Source organism: Sinocyclocheilus rhinocerous, unplaced genomic scaffold (assembly GCF_001515625.1).
Source record: "Sinocyclocheilus rhinocerous isolate Xijiao unplaced genomic scaffold, SAMN03320098_v1.1 scaffold142, whole genome shotgun sequence".
NCBI classification, from domain to species: domain Eukaryota; kingdom Metazoa; phylum Chordata; class Actinopteri; order Cypriniformes; family Cyprinidae; genus Sinocyclocheilus; species Sinocyclocheilus rhinocerous.
The window spans coordinates 676,375-701,143 of record NW_015644380.1 but is presented as its reverse complement, the minus strand read 5'-3'; the positions used below and the strand labels follow the sequence as shown (position 1 = coordinate 701,143).

The window sequence follows — 24,769 nt, the reverse complement described above, 5'->3', positions numbered from 1 at the left end:
GGTATTCTGTCACGGGTTGCTACTGTGAGGAGCACGGAACGAGGAAACCAGGAGTACAAACCAAGGAGTTTATTTACATCGCGGGGAATCACACGTAGCACAAGGGAGTTGACATTCACAAACAATACCAGACAACACTAACTCAAAGGACTCAGACTTTTAAACACAGGATGACGAGGGACTAAGGAGACACACCTGGGATCATTGGAAATAACACATGGGAAACACATGGGATGAAATCAACAAACACCTGGGGTGGTATTTTAAGCTTGAATTGCTCTGATGGTAGAAAAACTCTTCATAATTTAATTTACAAACTGGTCAGGAGGCTTGATTAATTGCATACATTTTTCCATTATGCTATATAATAAATTAACATAATTAACACATTGTATCATCAGCCTGAGTTTTCATACAAATAAAAACTTTCATCATGGCTGATGGATTATATGTAATATATTTATACCAGTTGAATATATAATAAAATATGTAACAAAATATACATATTATGCAATGTGTAAAAATATATATTATATAATATATATCAATATATATTCTAATATATATTACATCATAAATGTATGTATATTTGACACACACACACACATAATGTATAATATGTTATGTGTTGTCAAATACAGATATACGCCCAACCCCATACATGTACTGAAATGAAATCATCCAATTTATTTTAATGTACGTCTATTTCTGTGCCAAGGAAAATTATTATTTTTATATAAATATGCACTGGTTTTTCTTCTATTTTTAAATAATTCATATAATCATTTCCTATTCTGAACAGATCATCTGTTTTTTCCTCTTCGGTTGCCCAAGTCAGCCAGCTCTGCCATCCTTCATAGATGCTGTGGCTCATATTTCATATAAAAAGAGCAGCAGTAGAGTCCTGCCAGCCAGCTGAACCTGTGACTTACAAGCCGCATCCGTCGTCACAGTTCACGAACACTGGCCTTGTCAAATGTGTTAGATGGACTTGTTTGTAAATTAGAATATAAAACATACATACTCATAGAACATACAGAGTCGTTTGCTGTGAGTAAGATGCGGCCAACTAAATGAACGTCCGATGCTAAATGAATCACAGGACTGTTTAACTGAGAGCGTTTTGACTGCGGAATCCTATCACGTCAAAATGAAAAATGGCCACCTGTGCCTTGACTTAGGAACGAAAACGTGTATCTTGCACATTTTACAAACATTTGCCTAGCTGTTTCCACAAATAGCTCTGCAGTTTGGTTTGACGTGAGGCGTCTCGGCAGGTGCATCTGGAGCGGGATGGATCAGCAGGAGGGGACGTTACTGCCGCATAAACACAGCTGTGATTGTGAGTGCAGAGCTTCAGCGTACAGGTACACTGCCTCTCCATTGACTGCTGACCAGTGAGTGCCTCAGACATGGGCGGCACCATGGTCAGTCCCTTATCATGCCATGATAACATCAGCAATTACACCACCAGAGTCAGCCGCTTCGCCTACTGCTTTCCTGGGACTTTAAAAGATACAGCTGGACGTTGGTGAGAAGAACTGAGATATGAGAGGGCAAGAACACAAAGAGCAGTTGTCTACAGACACTGAGAAGATTATCCAACTTCTTGATAACCTTTTTTAAACAATCACTTCCCTAAAAATATGGTTAACTCATTTTAGCAGTTCAGCAATTTAGTGTTCATACACAGAAACTGCATAAATGAGCTATTCGTCAGTGTCCCTTTCTGTTCCTCAGTGAGTTCCAGGCATTATAATGGATGAGTCTCTTTTAAGTCTTGCTGTGAGGTATGAATTACAGTGAATAATAATAAATAGTCAGCCAGGGGGAGCTCTGACGACAGTTATTCATATTTATATTTATAAAGTCATTTTGGAGCCTGGACGGCACAGGTAAGGAGTCATCACCCAAAGGCAGTCCAGAACATCACATATTATATGCCATACATATTATATGAATTCAGTAGTTTTAAAATCAGATATGCAAATATATATGATAAAAAGTATGGCTATCCTCAGGTGAAAGATAAATAGTTACTCATAAAGTCGTTTTACTACATATATTTTAATGGCCTGACCTATGAAGGACATGTTCCCTATAATGTAGTGGTTTGACATGTTCTTGCTATCGTATCTATTAATAATTATTATTAATTAATTTAATTTGAATTCATTGTAATTGTGTTTATTTAAAATTACTTTACATAAAAACACTTAAATCATTGTATTACTACTTTTATTATTAATTAATAATTAAAATTGACAACAAATGCATTAATAACACCAGAAGTGGAATGCATGGAAAAATAATTCATGTGTCATGATCAGTTTTGTGACAGTGTATATGCAAATCAATGATTTATACTCTATATGTGCATACAAGTATTAATAATTAATTTATTTTAAGTACTTTGAATACATAAATAACATTTACTTTAGTTATTTATATTACTACTTTTGTTATTAAATAATGATTACAACTTACAGTAAATGTATAAATGACACATTGGCTAACACATGAGATGAGAAACACTGCCCTACTGTACTCTTTTGAAAGATATCTGAGATACTGTCAAGGGCTCTCTAGTCTTTGCCTCTCATGACTCAGGGCTACCTTGAAGTTTAATTTCTTCAGAGCTGACAGAGCAGCTGTCCTAGCCCTCTATACAAGTCTCCAGAGCTTAATGATATCAAAAGAGCAGACCCTGTCAGTTTCATCCATAACTTCATGAAGGACGCTTCGAGGCTAGGGTGAAAATGGGTAGGTAATCTTCCACTTTCTAAATGAAAGGTAGCGAGACTTCATTTCATGAGCATCTATCCTCCTTCCAGACTAGCTAACCGGAGGGAGGAAGAGCTTATGTTAATAGCCATATAGAGAAACCGAAATGAGAGAAAGCAAACCAAGGCAGTCAAGCTTGTTACATTTCCCAAAATAATTAAACAGGCCTTTGATAAAAAGAAATCCTCCTCGAAATGAACACGGTGGCCTAATGTTTAGATTTTTTTGCAACTGTAATTCCCAATAAATGAACTGGGTCAGTAAAATTAAGAAAACATTAAAAAGCAGAGGTAGATATACCCATCTTTTTCTCTGCTGGAAATGGCACTTTGAAACCAAACCATATAAATGAATTTCCCAGTAGAAGCTTTAAATGAGAAAACATGGGTTTATAAAATAAAAGTATAAAAAATGGTCCATTCTACAGAGAGCTAGCATAACGTTGAGTAGACAACCAGTAATAGGGTTCTTCAATCTTTTATTAACATTTTATTAAAACTAACAGATTTCAGCTTTTTTGTTTTTGTTATATGAAAATCACATTTAAAGTGACTTATTAAAGTGAGTATTTTTTTTTATATTATTATTATGCAAAAGAAAATACATATTATTTAATGTTGTGTATTTAGGATACATAAGATACTAGCTATGAAATTAGCATTTGCAAGACTCTGTCATTTTATTCCAAAAATGTTTCCAATGTCACTTCCATCAAAAAATGTTATTAACACATTTCAGATAATTATAATGTGATGTATATGTACACTATCATTAATAAGTTTAGGGTCAGTATTTTTTTTTTTTATCAAATAAATTGATCAAAAGTGACATTGAAGACATTTATGATGACATCTCAATTACGAATGAAGACCTCGATTTCAAATAAATTTCTTTTGAACTTTCTATTTTTCAAAGAAATGTTACTTGAGCCCAAAATCTGCATACTGAATGATTTCTGAAGGAGCACGTGACACTGAAGACTGGAATAATGATGCTAAAAATGCAGCTTTGCTGTCACTGGAATACAGTATATGACATTTTAAAATATATTACAATTGAAAACAGTCATTTTAAATTATATTAATGTCTTATAACAATATATAATAACAATATTTTACTATATTACTGTTTTTACTAGGGCTGTGCGATTAATCGAAATCGTCATAAAATCGCGATTTGAGCGTGCGCAATTTCTAAATCGCTTTATAGCACGATTTTCGGCGCCCCCGACCTCCCGCAGTATACTATCCGAACCAATCAGAATGCAGCGTGCCTAAATGGAGCATGAGAACAGAACAGACCGGGCGGGCATACAAACGTAACGCCAGGTTCACACACTCCGTCTGTGGTGCGTATTTTTTCCGCGCCCATGTAAATGGATCAGAGCGTTCACACTGCACGCGATTGCGCTCCGTCAGTGCGCTTCAGGAGAGGTGCGTCTGCAGCAGTCATGCTGCGATCGTTTCCGCACGGAGTCTATTTCTGCTGTACTGCACGCGCTGAAATAAAGTGACAGCGCATTATTCGCAGTAAAAAATAACATGGATTGACACGGAAATTTAGTAATTACACCATAAATGCATATAATTAAAGTCTACTGTTTCACAGTCAACACATGGCTTTTTGGCTAGATTTAAAACAAGGAAAAGTGCACTTTTAGATAAACAATTCCAGATAATTTACCTTTTAAAAAAAAAAATAATAAATAAAAAATGTATATACTTTTTAACCACAAATGCTCATCATTAGCTCGACCTCACGTATTACATAATCATGTTGGAAATACACATATACACATACTGTATACGCACTGCAGACAGAGCACGTGTGAACTTGACGCGACAAATCTAGTTCAACATCTGAGGCAACGCCACAAAGAGCTCTATGACCAATGCATGGCAAACAAAATCCCTGGACACGGGATTTTTTATTTTTTTTTTCTGCCATATATGTCTATTCTAGAGACATTTTGTTACACCTTTACTTCGTGATTATTTTGCCTTATGTCTGTTCTAGAGACATGTTACAGCTTTTTTGATAAAGCTCTAATTGGTTTTCTTTTGGAAATATGTTTCAAATTCACACTGAATGCATTTATGACTGTAAAGCATGTCTGTGTGTGTCAAAATCGTGATTAAAAACGAAATCGCAAAATTGATCAAAGAAATCGCGATAGGTTTTTTTTTTGTCCATATTGCACAGCCCTAGTTTTTACTATATTTTTGATCAAATTAATGCAGTCTTACAGCATGAGACTTCTTTGAAAAACAATAAAATAATCTTAATGACCCCAAACTGTTGAATGGTTCTGTACATGCACTGTTGGTCATTGTTAGTGGAAAAAAAAAAAGTGGAAAAAGTGTGCTTGGAGTTTAACTTGGCTAAAAGTCTACAGGGCCAAAAGTGTTACCCAAGAACAGAACATACCTGCTTCCTCATGACGTCAGTGGCCTGCATGATGCATCGTGGGGGCAAGCCGTGATTGCGGGCCAGAAGAATGGCCTGTTCCAGCGTGACACTCAGAGTACAACTGCAAGACAAACAATAAAGTACAGGTCAGCATTTAGCACCATACACTCACATTATAATGTACAATCATAACTGTTTATCAAATATCATAAAGTATTCCGATGCTGATTGCAGCAATAGCAAAAATGAGGGGGGTAATTACACTCAAGAAGAAAAAAGCTCCTTTTATCAGAGATCACTTTCCACTAGCCTTGTTTTAATTTAATTAATTATGATGAGATTTTTTTTTATTAATAATGTAATTTAAAAAAACAGAGAAGCTAAATAAATACAACTAAATTCTGATTACAGCATGGAGGACAGATTTTGGCTCTAATAGGAAAGCCGAGGCGTTTAACAAGCTTGTGCGGTCCGGGCTGATGTCTCATAAGTCTGTGCCAAAGCCTGGATAACAGGAAGACCTGTCAGATGTGCTGTCATTCCAGCGAGATGAAGCATGACATGCACTTTCATTCTCTGACAACATGTGTATGCCACTCACATCCCATTAACATTTGAACAGACAGTCAAAGGGCAGCGTGGCCAAACAGGTGTGAGAGTCACACACTCCACTACATCCAAAGCGAACAGTCCCAAGAGACCAATAAACATCCCCCAAGATGAACTATAAGCATGTAGTCTCTAAAAGACTGTGACCACTAGAAATGAGTGGGAAAGGAGCCAATCAGGGTAAGATAAAACAGATAATTCCAATCAAAAGGCCAATATATATTTATGAGCTACTACTAGACATGCTGATGCACAGAGTCTGGGTCAATAAGACAAAATGACACCCCTTTCCATAACCATCTGACGCACAAAACTAGAAAGCACCTTAACCTAATAAGCTGTAATCTGAAAGGAAGACTTTTTTTTTTTTAATCACACTGGGGAAAAAAGGGGGAAAAAGCTTTTCTTGCTTAACATGACTCCAAAACTAAATTAAATGAAGATAAGCATGAATTGAATGTAGTTTCGTGATACATGCCATAATATAAAACATGAAACATTTATAAACCACTAAACAAATGCTGTCACTAGATGAAAATGCCAGTTGATTAACGGTACCAGATTAGTTTCAAACATTAACTTTCATAGTCTTAAAATATAAAAAATAATAAAAATCATTCAAACTACAACAACCCTGTTTAGTAGCAAGTTAACTAGATATCCATGTGCAAAACTGAATATGTGTATTTAGTTTAGTTTAACGCATCAACATTGGTAGTGCTAAAATGCTAAAGTTGTAATGAAACTAAAAAACAAAAACAAACTGAAATAGATAAAAAATAAAAACAAACTAAAAAAACGCTGAAAATACTAAAACGAATCTAACATAGAACATAAAATAAAAACTGAAATTACTATAATTCAAAATTATTATAACCCTGTTTAGTCACAAGTTATCTAAACACCCATGTGCAAAACTAAATGTTTATTTCATTTAGCTTAACACATTAACTTTGGCAATGCTAAAATACTAAAATTATAATGAAACTAAAACTGAAATAAAAAATGTAATAAACTGACACAAAATAGAAAACACTAAATAACATAGAACTGATTTTTTTTTTCTTTATATTCTTTTGAACTGTCTTTTAGACTGGAGAGAAATGTTTGAGTTCTGAAAGTTAGTGTGTTTTCATAGTGCACTGAACTAATTTATTTCCAAAGATTATGAAAAATCTGATTTCTCATTTCCCAAAAGATAGACCAGGAGAGCTTTATGAGGTACCACTAGACAAAGTCAATGAGCAGCATCTGGGTCAATCAGACCTAATCCAAATGACAAACATAAATGATGACTTATTTAGAGAGATACCAAACTGATTTTAGATTACCAAGAACATGAACGAAGATCTGATAAACAACGAAGCAATCATGAAAAAATCAATATCTGACACTGCTAATGTTTTTATACCTGTGAGGAGACTGTTTAAAACTAGTGAGCTGTAACACAGAATCCGTCAGAAAGATATTTGGTTATTTAATAGCTTGTCCACTGTCAAACTGTCTATATCCATGATGCATCAGCTTGACATTTCCATCTCATTTTTGGTGATATATACGTGTTCACAGGCAGAGGTGTCAGATGTGTTATATGGCTCTCATCTGTGAATTCAATCATTCAGTTCTTCTGAAGTGAGAAAAGCACTGACCTTTGGCTCAAGAAAAAGGCTGTTTCTTTCTTGATCTCCATATGCAGATATTCAAGAGTCTAGCTATGATACTAGAATATATGAAACTTACCAGGGGATGGATTTGTTTTCTGTTTTGTCTTTATAAAAAACGCATCAGGATTCTTTGCCTGTTTCACTCTTTGATTGTTTGCCCTTAATTGGCAACAAATGGGTTTCTTTCTGGCAAACTGCTGACTATGTCAAAACTAACCTGACGCTTAGGTGTATCTTACCCTCAATTGCATTTCATAGATCGATCCTCTTGATTTATAACAGAGGAAAAAAAAAACATGATACAAAGATTTCAGAGTCACCAGTGTTCCTCACATCAGCCACTGATATCGCACATTCACAGTCATTTTAAACCTCAAGGACATGTCATGAAGCAGCAAAGAGAGGTGAATCTTGTTAAAGTGTGGGCTTGATTTATGTGTTTCCGTTACTCTGATAGACAGACACATATTGAGCGTCAAGGGCACTGTGTGACCTCTTTACGATAACAAACTACACCTCAAAATTGATCCTTAGAGTTTTACGGCTGATTGAGCTGTCCCTTCTCTTCTCGGCTGTAGCATTCCTACTGTTCCTTAATTGCTCGAATAAAGTGAATGCTTGAAAGTAAGTGTAAAGGGCCTTATACTCTCATATACGCCACTTTGACCTCCACATGACTTGCAGTGAAGAAAGCATCACGGAAGAACAATTTTATGAGCTTATAGGGTTGGTAGCAGGAAAGTGGAAAGAGTTTATGGTAAAACTAGTAAAAGCAAACGTGTGTCATTTTAGTATTATTTATATACTAAACTCAGCCAAAAAAAAAAAAAGTTATACTATTTATTAATTATTTTGATTTAGCTTTTATTCTTATATTTTAGCTTTAATTTTACTTTTAGTTTTAGCCATTTTTGTGCTTGTCTTTTTTGTTTTGTTTTATAAATATTTTAATAATAGTTTAATTTCTTTTTATTTTGGTTTACTTTTATTTTTATTTATTCAGTTTTAGTCATTTTAATACTTCAGCTTATACTTATTTCAGATAGTTGCCAAGGCAGTTTTTTATCTAATATTTATATTTGATATTATTTCAGCTTTATTTTTTATATTATTTATATTGCTTTATTATTATTATTATTATTTAATTAAACTAATTATGTTTAAAATCTTTTATATATATATTATAATTCTTTGATCAACCACATGGAAGGCTCAAGATTCAATGGGCAAAAAAATAATAAAAAAAAGAAATTCCACGACCAGGCAATTTTTCTCTCTCTCTCACTTGTAATTGTTTGCATTTTGTACCCTTTTTGGAGAACACATAGTTTTTGCTTTTGAGTAACAAATGTGCTCTTAGCTAATATTTTGTTTAATATATATTTTTTGAGGAAGGTTGGGCTCAAAACAACACTGGACCCCACTGATTTTCACTGTATGGACAAAAAAAAACACTTTTCCAAAATACTGTCTTATAAAAATAATGACAAAATTTACATTTTTTTTGGTGAATGAATCCTTACATTTTCCAATACATCAGTACAAGTCTTTTAAAGTGAGACACAATTACGGGGAAGATCAGAAATGCTGTGCCATCACAGCAAAGGTGGGAGCCACAGCAGGAGCCACACACTGCGATGTGATATCAGCCATAGCGAATCAAAGCTGGCTTAATACTGAGCCAGCTGGCCTGAGGCAATACCTGTGTGACGGCACTTATTGCCTCTTTATAAAATAAGTGTTCTGAACTCTTCTGCTGATGTACAAAATGTGGAAGAGACTCATCAAATGTGTCTGGTATTCTTAAGGGAGGACTGCTATACGCTGCACATTAAGCAACCTACAACCAGCAGATGTGAATGTCTGATTTACACACGTACTGTAAATGTGACTCTGGGAATGGACAGATGGACTAGAGAGACTACACATGGGAGAGCAAGTAGATATTGGTCATAATAGATCTATATAATGAAAGATCAAATATCCCAAGTTGGCGATGAAGCTATTTGAGAACGTTTATGGAGCTCTGTAGAGACCCATGAATGTTTCATTGAACTATTTATGCTCCAAGAGCAGGACAGATGGTTGAAGTACACTAAAAAAGAATGTTACTGAATTTAACTATTACATATATACTGTATTTTTTTTACTATGAGGTCCACTTATGAGGTTAGTACAGGCTTTTTGTGCCAAAAACAGTCATAATGCAGTTTTTCAAGCCTTTTGGGTTTACAGTTGGGTTCAATAAAGTTTGCAGAGCTTCATCCTTAAAAAGTCAAAGCCTGCATTACAGTGTTACAGTTCCACAACATAATTTGTGCTGAAATGTGCTTCACAAACTGTTAAAATTGAACTGAAATGATTGTGAACCTTATTAAAAATAACTTCAGCTTCTCTTTCCTAACACTTTGAAAGGATGTGCAGAGCAGTAGGTGCTACACACAGCCAGAAACAGCACAAAGTTTGGGGGACTTTCACACATTTTACTTTTATAGTTAATAGTATCTATCCTATTTAGTTTATATCACCTCATTGCTATATTTCTGAACAATGCTGGTGTCACTGACATATGAATGCATTATGTCTGACACCAAAAAGCTAAGGAAGTTCAGGAAATATGTTGTTCTGAAAGCCACAGTGTTTTCATTTTGCACTGAACTCATTTACAGTACTTCAAAACATTACATGCCCACTTTAAACTGTGTTCTTACTCTCCCACTTTGGGGGGAACCAGTAAATTTAGAACAACTTTATATTGAAATCGGACCTCTGCAACACCTTTGTGAAAGAAATTTAGCCATAAAATAGACATCAGCTCTCACTTAACTTTAGCCACATTTGGCAGGTGAATACTTTAAAGCAAAGCTTGTGCCTCTCTGCAACTATTTAATTTCATTAAAAGTAGAAATAGGCACATTTTGTTTGTTGATTGAGGCTGTTTGGCAGACAAAAGGGTATATAAATAGGAGCACATTATGAAACACTGATGCTCTGCATATCATGCATACTGGGTGTTTTATTATGTGGATAATTCACCCAAAAATGAAAAGGAGTATGGGTTTCTTTCTTCTGCTGAACACAAAGGAAGATATTTTGAATAATGTGAGTAACCAAAATGTTGATGATCCCCACTGACTTCCACAGTATTTTTTCCATACTATGAAAGTTTTTGGTTATACCCATATTCTTCAAAATATCTTCTTTTATGCTCAACAGAAGAAACTCATACAGGTTTGGAACAACTTGAGGGTGAGTAATCGATGACAATTTTCATTTTTGGGTGAACTATCACTTTATGCCAGGTTAACCACATCTGAAATTCTACTCTATGGAATTAATTATTCAACTCGCACATACATCTTACAAGCAGTACAACACATTTCCTGCCTAAACCTATTAAACGCAACTTCAATTTAGCTATACTATTGAGAAAAATTGGCTTGAAACAAACTTTAAATATGAAAAAATGCCCCAAACCATGTTTTACCCATAATAATCTGGAATTATCGGTTGGTTATGAGCAAAAGCAGGTTAAATCAAGAGAGCGTTTGTTTGATGAAGGCATGTTTAGAGGGGTAAACAAGACTGAATTCACTGTAACCATGGCAGGTCTGAGCACCTGCGGCTTCACAATTGCCCTGGCGTACAAATGTGAGTTAGTCACACCCAAACCAACACACACAATGCTGCGAACATTTCATGCTGCTTTTATCCAATACACTGCAGTAAAGTGCCACTCAAAGAGCAGCATGCATGTGCGTCTGTTGCCATGTGTAAGGCCTTGAAATTGAGATTGAAATACCATTTCAGCAACATACAGTGCCAATAAAAAGCCAACACCCTCTTGCTCTTTTTCACATCCTGAGAATTATTATTCATGCCAAAACAACAACACATAAACAATTTACAAATTAAATGACAAATAAAAGCTAATTTCTCTGAAGAAGAAAAAAGCCACGATTTGGCATTTTTTATGCAGTTGCTTAGGGATTCTGCTTCTGTTAAGTAGTTGTTAGCAAATTGGCTCACCCTCTCTAGGAACACCCCTGTTTGGTCAAATGAAGGTGAACAATCTTTCCAAGCAGATTTGTGACAAAGGTCTTGAAAACTCCCAGTTAAGGCAAGGATTAAAAATATGATGCCAATGAATATATCTCAACACACTGTAAAGCTTCCTATTTACAAACGTGACTGAATGTAAATCTTCTCAGAACTGACTGTCCTCCAAAGCTCAGTATCCAGGCAAAGAGAGCTGGAGTAAGTGACGCCACCAAGAGGCCTATACAAATGTTTAATCAAATCTAAAAGAGTCGCAGCCCTCCAGACAGTGATGTAAGAAACAACAGGAAAAACTCATAAGATGAGAAAAATAGAAAGCAGAAAGACTGCAGCAAGAAATGTAAATCTTTCAAAAGAACAATATCCCGAAGCATAAAAGAAACCCCACACTGAAACAACTAGGGTGATTTCCTTTAGTGGCCCAGTCAAAACTAGATTAAAAATCCAACTGGGCATCTTTAGAATTGACCTTGCACTTCAAAAACAGTTCCAATCAACTTTGCAATTTTGCTAAGAAAAGTGGGCACAAATTTCAGTGCCCAAGAAACTCTGCTGTCCAGGGAGATTGTGCATTAATAATAGGGGCAAATGCCATGGTTGTGTGCCATTCAGAATTCTATTCAGAATGTTTTTTTCTGAATTTCAATTGTGCTTGAACTGATGTAGTAAACAGAAATTAGAATCGTAATTAAAATGTGAATTTAAGAATTAAAATGAAATTCCAAAGAAATTCATATTTCCATAAGTGTAATTTTAAACTAACTAATTAACTAAATAATGCTGGACAAAGATCAAAAACGCTTTACAGGCCTGGACTGGGGTGGAAGAACAGTTCACTTCCATGAATGCCATTACCTGTTGTGCTACAGGAAATTCCACTTTCTGTTATTCCAATTCAAATTCCAGTTCAACTTCCTGTGTAGTGTGGCCAATTCAATTCAGATTCAACCAATGGATTGAAAGAAAACCTACCAAACTTCAGCATGCAACTATTTTTATGATGCCATCATTGGTGGTTACATTTTGAATGCTGAATATTCAATCAGTGTAATATATACCACTGTTCAAAAGTTTGGAGTCAGTGAGATTTTTGCTTTTAAAATTATTTAAGTGCATTAAATCGATCAAAAGTTAAAAAGTTAAATTAATTTTTACACATTTCAAATAAATGCTATTTTTTTTACTTTGTATTAATCAAAGAATCCTGAAAAAAGGTATACAGTAGTCAACATTTGAAGTGGATCAAAAAAAGTTCATAAAAGTTGTCGTAAGACAAGAACGCATTTTGGTTTTGGGTTTTAGGACAACTTTGATGAAAGGTTTTGATCCACTTCAAATGTTGACTACTGTATATCACAGTCACCACAAAAATATCAAGCAGAACAACTATTCAGTATTGATGAAGAAGTGTTTCTTGGCCAGCAAATCAGCATATTAGAATGATTTCTGAAGGGTCATGTGACACTGAAGACTGGAGAAATGGCTTGAAAATTCAGCTTTGCCATCACAGGAATAAATTCAATTTTAAAATATATTAAAATAGAAAAATATTTTAAATTGTAATAATATGAATTGTAATATGTATTTTGATAAAAATGAATGCAGCCTAGGCCCGAATAAGAGAATTCAAATTAAAGAAACGTTAGAAAAAATCATACCACACCCAGACTTTTGAATGATAGTGAAATGTTTCCAACAAAACCTGAATATTTACAGAATAACAATACAGTGCTGCCTTTCAAACACATTAATAATAAGGCCTATGAAAGGCACTGCAAGGATACACAGAGACACTTGAAACTGAAAATGAATAACAAAAGAACTGTTGAACTGTTGGCTTCATGAAGTACATCAGCTCTTGGTGATACTAAAAGTGGCCTTGAATTGAATAAAATATGTCCCTTCATTTGAAATTCACAAATCAGCCCTTAGAGAAATAGAGCTGTCTGGACCATCTCTGAAAAGATTAAGCGAGACCTTCTAAATGTAGAACTGAGACGCTGAATATTCATAATTGCTTTGGATGAATGATTAGTGCAGAGAAAGGTGTATTTATGGAATGATACATGAGCATGTAATGAGGATTATTACATATTCATACAAAAGAGGAAATTGAATATTAGATGGTACGAGGAGGAGAGACTGAAAAGAGAAAGACTGCAGCAGAACCATCAAGATAAACCCCAAAAAACCAGCCAAAACTGAAGAAGGATTGAGGCTGCAGAGAGGAAAACAGGATAAAAGACATAAGTGACAGGAAGTAAATTGCTCCGAGCTACAGACAGAAAGGAAAAAAGAGAGGGGAGGAAAAAACAGAAGCGTTCCACTTAGACAGTGTCCCTGGCGAATGCCTGATGCCTGTCGGACAGAAGGGAAAGGAGGAGTGTGAGTGTATGTGTGTGTAACCCAGGCTGACCGGTGTACTCCGCTGTTACACATGACGATGTGACAAGCTCCCAGGCGGCTGCACAGCTCCGAGGCCACGGTGAGCAGCCCGACTCCAGACGCTCCACAGGCTATGAACTGGCACGCAGCCGTCCGCCGACACGAGATAAAACTTTCCATCAGTCTGTACAACTCATCCAGGGCATTCAGAGGACGCATCAGCTACAAAAGAAAAATAATAACATTACATGTTAAAGGAATAGTTCAACCAAAAATGATAACTCTCTCATCACACTCACACTCTGATGTTCCAAACCCACGGTCTGAAAAATAAAAGTTCCAGTAGAAGAGTTTCACAGCGATAGCATAGAAGAACCAATTTTTTCTTAGTATAAGGCACATTTAATAATCCAAAGACCCTTTTTTCACTCTAAAGTACCCTTTGTGCAATGCAAAGTTTCCATGGATGTTCAAGTTTCTTCATAGAACCATCAATGCCAATAAAGAGCCTTTATTTTTAAGAGTACATATAATTTGCCTTCATCCGTGAAACATGAAAGGAAACATTCTAACATCTAAAATCAGCTAGAATGCTTTACTAAACAATGACAATTCATAGTGACCAAGCAAAAATGAATGAATGAATGAACAAACGAATAAAAAACTAAAAACAAATAAACCAATAAATAAATAAGAGAGGTTCAGCTGATTTGTATTCTATAATTCGAGTTATCTAAAGTACTACGATGGCTTAGTGTGAAATCTTTTTAAGTGAGCTGTTGACTTGTGAACTGCTATGACTGGATCTTTTAATCAGTGAGTTGAACTCGAGGACTGAATGAGTCCGATTCTTGAATGAATCATTTAGCCTAGTTTGTGAACTGGATCAACTGGTTTATTTAAAAGAATTGACTCAAAAGAACAAAACATTTTCAAACTGGACTGATTTGTTTCTTGAATTCAACTCACTGACTCACAAGTCATTCTTGATTGAACTGTTGAGTGACTGTGTGAAGATTTTTGAAAATTCCCCTTTTGTGTTTCACTGAAACAATAAGAACATATGGGTTTGGAATGACATGAAGGTGAGCAATTAATGACAGAAATGTCATTAACTCAGCAGGTTCCTTTTTTCATTGTTGAGAATCAATAAATGCATTCAATAAATAACTAGCTTCACTGTACTGCCATAAACACAGATTTCTCACAAGTCCCTGCAGATCCTATAGTAAGTGATAGCACATACCTTGTCTATGAAGGCTGCTTTGGGAGCTGAGCTGGGGGGAAGGTTCGATTTATCCAGATAAAAGGCCCTATGGATGATTAATACAGACATATTAGTGTAAGCAGTGAACATGCAAAGACAAATGATTGCATATACAAGCAACACAGGATGTGCAGTAAAATAAAATTTTGGATTTGATTTACATAAAAAAAAGCTGGTTGTAAGAATTCTTGAGTCTACAAACAAAGCAACTGGGAACTCTATTTTGAAACAACACATATCAACAATGCTCTGGGATTCATTCCAGATGTCAATTACTGCCTGCAGTAACCATAACGGACATAGGTGGCAGTAGAGTAGTTGAAAGAGAATGAATGTGATGGTGTGCTGGTCAATACAACAATTACGTAAAAAAACAAAACAAAAAAAAACTATTTTTATATAAACATTTTATTCTGGGCAGAATAACATCATTTTAAATCAATTTATCACCCTTTTATTGTAAACCCCTATAAATAGGCAACATCCTGCCTGTTTTGTGGTTCTGGTTCTCTGGCATATTGCAGCACATGTTTATTGTCAGGTAAATTAATCTACCATCTGCACCCAGCCAGGGAGAAATTTATCACGATAATATTCTCATCTGACGCAGCATTAATATTATTGTTAATTAGTCAACGATATTAATCCTTGACTGATTGGAGCAGATGATATGGAAAAGTGAAACTTGAAGTGCGGCACTATTAGAGACTATTAATAATGCCAAATGATGTTTACAAACGCAGGTTTGTAAAGACTCAGGTTTTTTTTTTTTTTTATTATGCAATAGAAGAACAACAAATTATTACAAAGACAAGTAAGAACAAAAGCTCTCTCTCAAAGAAATAAACGCATCATAAGCTGCCGTCATAAGATCCTACTCACTCTGCATACTAAATTAGGCAGCTCACGTTAGTGTAATGGAAATCATTATGCAAAGTTCTTTAGAAAAATCCTGAGGCCATCAGCTTAAAGCACTAAGAGCTTTAAACACTAATTCCACTGATTTACAAAAGGATTTTCATCTTCATTTCATTAAGCAGCACCCAACATATGTTGCAAAGCACAAACAAACACTATTGGAGGTTAATTGCCTTAGAAACATCCATCAAGGCCTCTAAGCTCTGATTCTGCTGCTGCTGGACTTCAATAGCCATTGTAGCCCTTTCAGTGCTGTGTAATACAAAGGGATGTATGTGATCATGGTATACTATAGTTTCATTACCAAACTTTTGAATGGCTCTCTACATATTAGTTTTACATTAATAATAATAATAATTATTATTATTATAATTATTATTAATTTCCCATTTAAATGTTCATTTTTCATATTTGTTTGTAAAGCAGTGAGAAGATATGATTAAACCTTTCTAATATATATATATTTCTGATATTTACTGACCCTGACTACAAGGAGACGAAGGAGACAAGGCAAAAATAAATTGAACTCTGTAATTTCAGTCAATAAGATAAATGCCTCGCAGATTGCCGACACAAGACCTTCACAATCCAGCAGTTCTGTGCCGGCTGCTTGGTCATTTATATGAAGTTCCAGCCTCTGAAGTCCATGTCACCCTTCCTGTAGATGGTCTAAAAGTCTCAGAGTAAGCCGTGGCCACATCCATCAGCAAAGTCTCCAAAGATGTCCTTGCCTGGCCACATCAGAGCAGGATTTGAAAGGTGCTCTGTAGTTTGAGTGAAATCTATCGAGGATTCTTTATGAGAGAAAAGTATGAAAGCCAAACACAATCTATTATGAGGTGGTAATAAAGATCAAAGTTGTGCTATGTCAGTAAAAGTTGGCTAAAAATGTACTCATCCTTAGGCCATCCAAGATGTATTAGATGAGTTTGTTTCTTCATCATAACAAATTTGGAGAAATGTAGCATTACATCACTTGCTCACTAATAGATCCTCAGCTGTGAATGGGTGCCGTCAGAATGAGAGTTCAAACAGATGATAAAAACATCACAATAACCCACAACTGACTGACACAAGCCCAGTTTATCATTTAATGTCTTGTGAAGTGAAAAACTGTGTGTTTGTTAGAAACAAATCCATCATTAAGGCATTTTAACTTTAAACCATCACTTCTGGCCAATTATACCAGTTCATTATACCATAATAAAGCTTCCTCCAGTGAAAAAAATATATAAATCCACCAACATATTTGTTTAAAACGCTTGGACTGTTTACGCTTATACACGGTGCTTGATTTGTGCATATTTCTCTCATTTCAGATGAGACAACTTTTACAAAGTAATATTATGGATAGAGGACTCATTTGAAGTTAAAAGTATCTTAATAATGGATTTGTTTCTTACAAACATGCAGCTTTTCACTTCACAATCTGTTAATTGATGGACTGGAGTGGTGTGGATTACTTGTGGATTATTGTGATGTTTTTATCAGCTGTTTGGACTCTTATTCTGACGGCACCCATTCACTGCAGAGGATCCACTGGTGAGCAAGTATGTAATGCTAAATTCCTCCAAATCTGTTTCAATCAAGAAACAAACTCATCTACTTCTTGGATGGCTTTAGTGTGAGTAAATTTTCAGCAAATTTTCATTTTTGTGTGAACTGTTCCTTTAAGTCGCTGTGAATCACGACCTGATTTTTCGACACATGCAGTTTGATGTAGTGTGCCTCTCACTTCAGACTGTGACTAAAGAGTCCACTGATTTAAAACAATAGCCTGCTGTGCTACTCAAAGTACCACAAACCAGACGGGCAGACCAGGTCTTCACGCATCACAAAACCAAACATTCAAGTCTGGCGGGCTCAAGCAGCACCAGATGGAGCTGACGATTTATGTTATTAGATCAATCGCCCATCCGCTGCTCAGTTTCACGGCAGAGACAACAACTCATGCCAACACTTCACTACTGAGAACACTGCACTGATAGGGGGTGTGTATGAAGGTACATGTAGGGGTGAGAGATGTTCCCACATAATCCCATAGTTTTATGTTACTTCAATATACTAAAATGAATACAATTGTACTGTACATGCCTAAAAAATAATATGGTACTTAAATGTTTTATTATTTTTTATTATCATTGTTATTGTTGTCTATCAGATGCTAAACCCATGGTATTTTGAAATATAACCTAATTCTTCTACAATCACATTTATATGTAGACTATCTTTCAAAAGTCTGGGGTCAGTAAGTTTTTTTTATTTTAACAATGACACATTCAATTTATCAAAAGTGACACTGAAATACGTTTATTATGTTCCATCATAAATAAATGATATTCTATTGAATATTCTATTTATCAAACAATGCTGAAAACAATGTATCATGATTATCAGGACATCATGATGTATGTAAATTACATTTAAACCACATGAATATTGAAAAGAGTTATTTATAATTGTATTAATATTTCACAAAATTACTGTTTACTATTTTACTGTTTTATTATATAAATGCAGCTTTGAAATAGATAGCTAGACAGACAGACAGACAGACAGGCAGACAGACAGACAGACAGACAGACACGAAGGAAGAAAAATGCAAAAAAAAAAAAAAAAAAAATCTTAAGAGTCAAGTATAGCGTAAAATGCCATCAAAGAATAGACAACAAAACCCCCTGTACTGTGAAAATGTTTTCTGGTTCTGGTGGGCTTACTGTGATTAAGTGCAGCTATTCATGCAGGCAAATGTAATCCATTAAAAAAGAGGACAGTGTTATCTATATTAGAATGCGCTCTGCTGTACTGGTCCGTGTGTGGTGAATATGGGACCCTCCTGTAGGAGTCGTAACTCAGCAGTGGTCTTTCCTTTAAGGCACACTGAGCAGTAACTGATGGCCTGTGTTTTCTCTCCATGGGCTCTTATGAGAGACGTTAATGGAAATGCTGGGCAGGATCCAAGGATGGGCCAATCTCGCTGTGCCTCTGTTCTCTGGGCCTAAAAGCAAATTGCAGCCACTCTTTCATCATAAAACCTAAAAAAACATCAATTTTGGCCAGCATTACCCAGTGTGCTTTGGGGTCTTCAGGCATGATTACACACTGATGCATGAATACAGCATGCCTCAATGGGACCATGATAGTATGGAGTTGTATTTAGATACAAATAAAATAAATAAAATAAAATAAAATATTCCACAGAATAAATTCATCATCAACTTGCACGCTCATGTGTGTAAACTCTGGAGAAGAGAAGTGTGTATTTCTGTGGGGTCAAAAACATTATCTGCTCTGACATGTGTCGTGTAAATCATGCAATTAAGTCATTTGCAGGACAGAGACTATAAAAATTAGGAAATAAGAGCTTGAGTTTCAAAAGGCCCTTGCTTAAACTTGATGATGATCTTCAGGTTTCAGCACTAACTGAAGTAGTCAGGTGTTCACTGTGATCTTTTCATTGAAAGATAAGAGACATTATCATTGAGAATACAGTCAATATTTGATCAAATTAAATAAAATTAAAATAAAATCTAACATTTAATTTTAGTTTGGCTAATATTGTGACCTCTGCCAATGTGGTTTGTTATTATTTGGTTTCTCTGAGGCTCACCATTGCATCATGGTCATTATCAGGCTGCCAGGCCATCATGCCATGTCGACCAATAAATCTACAAATAGCACTGGGCCTCAGCTGCCATAATGACCCAAAGCATGACCTCAACAAACCTTAATTAAAAACAGATTCACAAACATGATGTCATGCTGGTTCCTTCCAAGCTGGCACAAAAGCACTCTAACAGACACACACACATATATTTTAGCCCATGTTTAGGTGTCTTCCCATTAGGACCAGATCACTCAACCGATTTCAGCTCTTACAGCAACTTCTAGACATGCGATTAGCCAAGCGTTGAGTTTTTACCAGCTGATAAGTACAGCCATTAATCCAGCTGTCTAACACACATCCCACAATGCAGAAACCTAACACAGGGCCAGAGTGCTACAAGAACGAGCTATCCATCTGTATCAACCCCACCACATCCACATGACTCGCACCGCAGAGACCACTACAAACAAGTCACACTTCAGTAACTCAGTAAAAAACAAAGAATTTGTGGGCATGTGGAGTTTAGATTTGAAATCAGCTGTGAACGCCTTGTTTAGGAGAACAATCAAAAACCAAGTGTATTTTTAGTCTGCAAGCTCGTAGAATGAATCTAACAATCCGCAGAACTTGAAATGAAGCCCAAATGACTTAAAAGAAGCTGGCTGGAGTCTTTTTTGGCTGTCCCTCATCAGAAAAATCAGCCACCACATACAGATCTGATGCCACATCAAGGTCTCAACTGTATTACTGACTTATTGGGTGTATTAAGAGCAGTTTTGATTCCGCACTTTGAAGTCCTGTTTATGAAGGGATACTGAGGATGAACTCGACATGAACTGGACATAAACTTGACTGAGAAAACGCTTAAAAACTACCAGATGAGACATGGATTTGATTAAATGTGCCAACTGTAATCAAACTATTTTAATTTCCATTCCACATGAAAAGGAGTACTGTGCTGTCTCCAAATGTGCTTTCAACGAAAAAAGACACAAGTGGAGCTGACATCAACTGTAAGGGCTTCCAAAGCTGCAAATATGAGCTAATGTAGTTTTGAATGTAGTACAAATAAAGACATATTTACAACAAATGAAGCAACAGCTTCTGAACTATCTCATATAACCTCTTCTGCCAGTATACCTGTCTCTCTCTCTCTATTTTAGCTGCACCTTTCTTTTTACACCACCACTTTTGTCAATTCTCATTCTTGCTATTTCTGCCATGTGATTTCTCACTCTCTCTCTCTACAAAACATATAGGACTTTGTGTATAAAAAGTTTTGTTTGTACTTAAAACAAGTCCAAATCTGCCAGAACATTGAGACAAAATATACATGCAATCTATGATATTTCATGCAGTGTTGCTTCCCAAATAAACTGATATGTTACAAATGTGTAGGTATTTTAACCAAACAAGACAGTTCTATAAAAAAAAAATGAATTTTTAAAGCGTATGTATATATGTACATCACAGTAAAATCAGTAATATTACATTACAGTAATATTTCAATTTAAAATAATTGTTTTCTCTTTTAAAATGTAATTTATTTCTGTGAAGGCAAAGCTGAATTTTCAGCAGCAGCTACTTAGTCTTCGGTGTCACATGATCCTTCAGAAATAATTCTAAAATCCTGATTTGGTGCGTAAGAAACATCTCTCATTCTTATCAGTATTGAAAATGTATATATAATTAATTCTGAACGGAAGTGTGTATATAAGTATATTTCAGTTTTATGATATTTAATAAATATTTTGATATTTTTGTATTCGCGCCGAAATGATTTAAAAGGGTGATTTTTTTTCAAACAGATTAATCATCGTCACTGCAGCCAAAAAGATTAAATAAATTTAATGCAACAACATAAATTGAATGCAACGAACAACAGCCAAACTTAATGACCAAACTAAAAGCACATTAAAATCATAGTCAATCATTGACACTTGAATTGATATGAATTTAAACGGAAAGGCACATAAATGCAAAACTCCCATTCGCATGAGACCTGACATGTGTTTGTTATTTTCAGATCAGGTTTGTTTCTTGATGATTGCAGTGACCTCATCAGTCAGTATAGGTTGACTTAAAGAACATCTGGAGACAATACATGACTTGGGGATCTCCTCCTTAAAGATATAAACACGGACACACAGACTCCAGTATAGTTAAAATTAGAGCCCAAATATATCCTGGCATGTGCTTAAGATGTTTTTTGTGAAGACAGATGGTGGGTCTCTGTGGTAAGACCGCTGAGTCAATCTCCTGGCTTTACTCTGATGAGCAACAACAGTCACGTCAGAACTAATGCACTTCAGATTTGAACAGTAATATACAATACGTTTCATCTGGGTTTAATGCAGATATGCCTTTGTTTCATCATGGTGATGCTAAAGCAAAATATATCTATAGCTAATATTTCTAACAGAGATAAATAGGAATGATAATTCTCTTCAGGCATTATAGCTGATCTCAACTCAAACTCAAGCCTCCAGTCTAACTTTTATGATAAGAAACATATCTTGTTATTTAGAGTTCCCTTCACGTTATGACTGTACTATTCAAATGTCCATGAGTTCGCTCTGCAGTCCCCATAATAAGCAGTCCACAGACACAGACCACTTTTTTGGTATTCTTTTTTATTCTAATCATTACTAACATTAGCGAGGGGCCTGATAATATCAGTTGTACTTGTCAGTGAGTTTAAAACATGACACAATTAAAGATAATTAAAAAATGGACAATCAATACTGTCAATCATTTACAAAGGCCAAATATGTACAGAACACAGCATAAATAGACCTTGATCACTAAGGGGATTAAACTGGATCTGACCAGTTTAATTAAATAAATAATTAAATAATTATTTAATTAATTATTTAAATAATGAATTAAATAAATAAATACATTATTTAATTATTTAAATAAATAAATAAATAAATAAATAAATAAATTATTTTAAAAAATTATACATAATTAAAAATAAATAAATAATCAAATAAAAATAAATAAATAAATAAAAATAAGTGCATAAATAAATAAATGCAAATATTAAAATATAACTTATTATTAATAAATAATATTAAATAATATATTTTTAAAAAGTGTAACATAAGTGGTACAACTCCAGTTGTGTGACAAAGACCTTAACTTAAAAAGAACATCTGGCAACCCTACACTTTGGGTGCTAGTCTCATTTTCTCTTTTCGCCTCTTTGCCTCCACACCCGTCTCGTTCGTCTCTGTCCGCTCTCTCAGTTTACATCTACTCCACATTACACCAGAAGGCTCCCTGTCAATTAATTTCAAACTCATCTGCACAGCTTTCTGTCTTGCTATGACTAAGCTGAATCACTTTACCTGCAGGGCCTTTCCACACCTGCATAAAAATCACACAAATCCAAACAAAAACCACAAACCCTGGGAAATCACATGAATGATGAAACATGCTGTCATCAGTACTGTTGTAGTTGTAGTGCTATATCTGGATAATAAAAAAATTGCAGTCTTTTAAAGCGGTCTTATATAAAACATCGAATTATTATTAATATTAAATGACATATATATGTTAAAAATAGTCAAGCTCTTAAAAACATGTCAAGACCTTCACATTCCTATCCATTCAGTTGTGCTCCATATCTAGCTTTTTTTTAACAGTCGTTCAGGCAACCAACCCACTGACTAGTCTTTTTTGAAATTATATTGTTTTTCACATTCCTAGGCACTGTCAAAGAAAATAAAAAAATCACTAGAAAATTAAAATGTGTGCAGCGTGTTTAGAATTATGAAGACTAGCATCTAGCACGTACAGTCACCTCACTGTCATATCCATATCGGAACAGTGACATTTTGAAGGAGGAATGGATTTGCCTTTTTTCCTCATTCAATGTTCACACTTCACATTCAGTTGATACAAATGCATCAAGCTCAGCTTAAAATGCCAATAGCAATGCTCAGCAAAGACCAGGATAAGGCATGGAAGGATCGTGTTATTAGTGGAATATAGAAAGATTTTTTTCGAAATGCCAATATGCCAGAAAGCACAGAGTAGATAATGAGTCAGCATTACACCCCGAATGCTGGCAAGCCAAACCAAAACAGTGTTTGTACATAATGAGACAATATTTCTTGAGTAACCCATCATTCGTCTTCCACTGGCCTCAAATCAAGCCAAGACTGTACTTGATCTCTGGTACAATTGGCAGGCTTGCCTCCATGCAAATCCCTATGGCTCACATAATACAATGAAACTTGGCTGACCTCAGCACGCTGTAACCAATTACGGACGAGATCTACACCAGATGCTTACCTTGTGAGCTATAAAGCAAACAGCAGCTGCTCGGAGAACATGTTATTAGGATCCTGATGATGATTATTTTCCATAAACATATCAAATTCACTCATATTTGGAGTATTAGTGCTGATGTGCAGGTTTTGGATACAACTTAACATGTTTTGACAGCCATTTAAATGTCCCACGAGGCCTCTGGAAGACTTAAACATACAACTAAACAACTGAAGGAACATGAAGGCGGTGTAAAACCAGATATCTGGAGTTAATTGGATGGGAATATTCCTACAGCAATGTTTTTAGAAAGCCTTCCCAGACGTGCTCAACAAGCATGGGTTTGGTGTTCGGGTGCCCACATACTTTTGGCCATATAGATTATCAGAGATATCAGTCACGGCTGTGAAATAGAGTCAGTTTAGGCAGACTGATGAACTGAACTCATCTTGAGGTCTGCAGGCAAATTCATCTTCTTCTCAACCTCAAAACGATTATTCAAACAGACTGGCATGATAATTACTGATATGTATCTATTTATAAAGATCTATTTACATTTTTATTTGTTAAATAATAACTGATACTGATTTTGTCATTTTATATTTAAGTGGCACTCCCAGTCCAGGTAGTGATCCAACTGTGCAACCATAACCACTTCTCAAAATCTCCCAGCTCCAGCTCATCAGGAAATACAATGACAGCTTTACACTTAGGTCTGAAAAACGGTGAAGTTTCATAGCTGAAGTTTGACTGACAGGTGAAGCAGACTTACCGGAGTCTCTTGTAGTA

The 24,769-nt window shown here is 35.3% G+C and overlaps 1 protein-coding gene across 1 annotated transcript in view; it reads right to left on the bottom strand.

Moving 5' to 3' along the window:
- The window catches only part of LOC107758281 (phosphatidylinositol 3,4,5-trisphosphate-dependent Rac exchanger 2 protein-like), a 128,972-nt gene that overhangs the window by 1,397 nt on the left and 102,806 nt on the right, over nucleotides 1-24,769 (bottom strand). Inside the window, exons 36-38 of the mRNA XM_016575987.1 lie at nucleotides 15,157-15,223; nucleotides 13,942-14,132; nucleotides 5,212-5,314 (exon numbers count right to left, since the gene is read on the bottom strand). Coding sequence (XP_016431473.1) covers nucleotides 5,212-5,314; nucleotides 13,942-14,132; nucleotides 15,157-15,223 — 361 coding nt within the window. The remainder of the gene's footprint in view (nucleotides 1-5,211; nucleotides 5,315-13,941; nucleotides 14,133-15,156; nucleotides 15,224-24,769) is intronic.